The sequence below is a fragment of the Entamoeba dispar genome, genomic scaffold (assembly GCF_000209125.1).
Source record: "Entamoeba dispar SAW760 scf_1105229460365 genomic scaffold, whole genome shotgun sequence".
In the NCBI taxonomy this organism is placed as follows: domain Eukaryota; phylum Evosea; order Mastigamoebida; family Endamoebidae; genus Entamoeba; species Entamoeba dispar.
In genome coordinates, this window is record NW_001854156.1 from 1 (window position 1) to 2,381 (window position 2,381).

Consider the following 2,381-nt stretch of genomic DNA (forward strand, 5'->3'; position numbering starts at 1 on the left):
TATAATTTCATCATGAAGATCAATCCCAATTATATTATTAAACATTGTATTTCCAATTGCATAAATATTGTCTGTTAATAAATATAAATGAAGATTACTATGATTAATTATTTTTTTAAATAACCAAAGAATCCTTCTACTCTATTTGTTGTAAAATCTCGATACATTCCATATTTAATACATTCAGAAGGAATCCAATTTTCTTTGTGTTGAATTAAATCAATTAAACACATCAATCCTTTATTAATATTTATTCCTTTTGCTTCTTCTATTAATTGTTTAATATTATCTTGTAATGTATTAGTACCATCTATTGAATTTATAATATCACTTGTATCAGGTTCAAACAACTGATCATCATCATTTTCTTCTTCATTATTTTCTTTATCATCATAACAAGTATTTTCATCATCATCATCATTGTCTTCTTCAATATTTTTAATATTTTTCATTATAATACTTTTCAATGTTTCAATTAAATCATTTTCATTTAATTTCATATTCATTGTTAAATGAAATAATTTCATTATTATATGATCACTCTTAAAATATTTTATCAATGATCTTTCTATATGATTTCTACAGAAAAATAGTTTAGAATAAGGAAATATTTGTTTCAAAGCATTATATTGAGCAATACAACGATCACAAACAATGATTTCATGTCCATAATTTAAAATATTATAAAGTTGATGAAAAAATAGTTTATATGAAATTTCAGGTTGATCAAATAAATATCCAAATGAAAGAAGTTGGTTAAAAGAATTATCATCTTTTACAATAACAACATATAAATTTTTATTATATATATTTGTTTTAGTTGTATCATCAACATACCATTTTCTTTTACTATATTCCATTTGAGCCACTTTCTTATGAATGAACAATATCGAATGAATATAACCATTAGTGAAAGTATTTGTTAATTTAATAAATGAATCATTTTCAAAAAATGATTCTGAAAGAAATATATTTTCAAATATTTGATTTCTATCTTCTTCTCTCTGAATTTGTCTAAATTTTCTAAGAGGAATTTGAATATGAGGATGATTTACAAGAAATTTTATTATTTCATTATTAGTTTTTGGAATTAAAAGTTTCTCAAATTTTAACAAAGGACAAGTTTTTGATACAACAAAGAAATAATCTAATGGATGTTTATGTTCATTAATTTCTAATACACCATTTACTTTATCAAATCATAATGTTACAATTAATTTATATTCACAATCTCTTCCTTTACATGTTTCTTTTGTCTTTCCTGAATGATTACAATAGAATACAATTTTTATATTATTTTTATTTATTTTTGTAGATTTTGTATGAATAAGAAGAAATAAAATTATTATTAATTTCCTAAGAGTAGTAATAACATCATTTTTAACGTTGGGGTCATGAATTTTAATATCAATGTGAATATAATTCTTAAATATTTCAATTCTTTTTTCATATTCTATTTCTTTTGGAACCATCAATTCTGATTCAAACATTTCTTTTTGTATAATTCTTAATTTTACTTGTTCATACCAATTTATTGATTTACAAACATTCATCATCATTTCTATAATTCTTCTTAACAAACCATTTAATTTATTCAAATCAATAATTATTGATTCAATATTTTGTGAATATAATAATTTTGATGATAAAATAAGTATTTCATTCATAACATCATTGTTAATATAATCATTATAATGATTAATAATAACATTCATTGTTTCTTTAATTTCATTTTGAGCATCCTTCAAATTAATTTGATTAAAAACACATTTATTAATAATATTTGATAAATTTATTGATATATTCTCAAAAATTTATTCAACCATTCACAGATTTATAGATTTGAATTAAAAAAGATAATAAATAATACACATAAATAAAAATCATAAAAATAAAAAAGAAAAAAATAATTTATATCAATAAAATAATGTTAATTATTTTATATCAATAAATTAAACACTTTTTTATTGCATATTTCTAATTTCTACAATAAAGGAGTTCCGTTTGGAGTGTTTATCTCCTTCTCATGCTTCTTCTTTAATGAAATAATGTCATTTGATAATTTATTAATGGTCTGGTCCTTCTTTTGTATTTCTTCTTTTCTTCTTTCTCTTTAATAGCCTCCTCTATTCTTTTCTTTATTTCTTCTATTCTTTTATCTTTTTCATTGTTCTTTTCTTCTTCTTCTTTTGTTCTTTTTTTTTCATCTTCGGTCTTCCTCTTCTCCACAGTAAATTCATTTTCATCATTATTTTCATTATTGTATATTTATCATTTATTTCATTTTGATTTAGTTGTTTGTCATCTTCTATCATCATATTGAATATTTCTCCCATTCTATCATTTTTATTTTTTTCTCTTGCAAGTAAATACCATCTTCC

At 20.9% G+C, this 2,381-nt stretch overlaps 2 protein-coding genes across 2 annotated transcripts, besides 7 other annotated features; both read right to left on the reverse strand.

Annotated features, from left to right (window-relative positions):
• Positions 1-102: 102 nt before the first annotated feature.
• Positions 103-123: a sequence feature (AT_rich).
• On the reverse strand, positions 108-860 carry EDI_001510 (uncharacterized protein; the record flags this gene model as incomplete). Its single annotated transcript, XM_001737115.1, has 1 exon — positions 108-860. The coding sequence occupies one exon, from the start codon at positions 858-860 to the stop codon at positions 108-110; it is 753 nt and encodes a 250-aa protein (XP_001737167.1).
• Positions 354-432: a microsatellite.
• Positions 789-813: a sequence feature (AT_rich).
• A 339-nt stretch (positions 861-1,199) lies between the features above and the next one.
• On the reverse strand, positions 1,200-1,715 carry EDI_001520 (uncharacterized protein; the record flags this gene model as incomplete). Its single annotated transcript, XM_001737116.1, has 1 exon — positions 1,200-1,715. One exon carries the CDS (start codon positions 1,713-1,715, stop codon positions 1,200-1,202), a length of 516 nt encoding a protein of 171 aa, XP_001737168.1.
• Positions 1,284-1,355: a sequence feature (AT_rich).
• A 31-nt stretch (positions 1,716-1,746) lies between the features above and the next one.
• Positions 1,747-1,805: a sequence feature (AT_rich).
• A 40-nt stretch (positions 1,806-1,845) lies between these two features.
• Positions 1,846-1,957: a sequence feature (AT_rich).
• Positions 1,958-2,008: 51 nt separating this feature from the next.
• Positions 2,009-2,380: a repeat region.
• Between the last annotated feature and the right edge of the window lies 1 nt (position 2,381).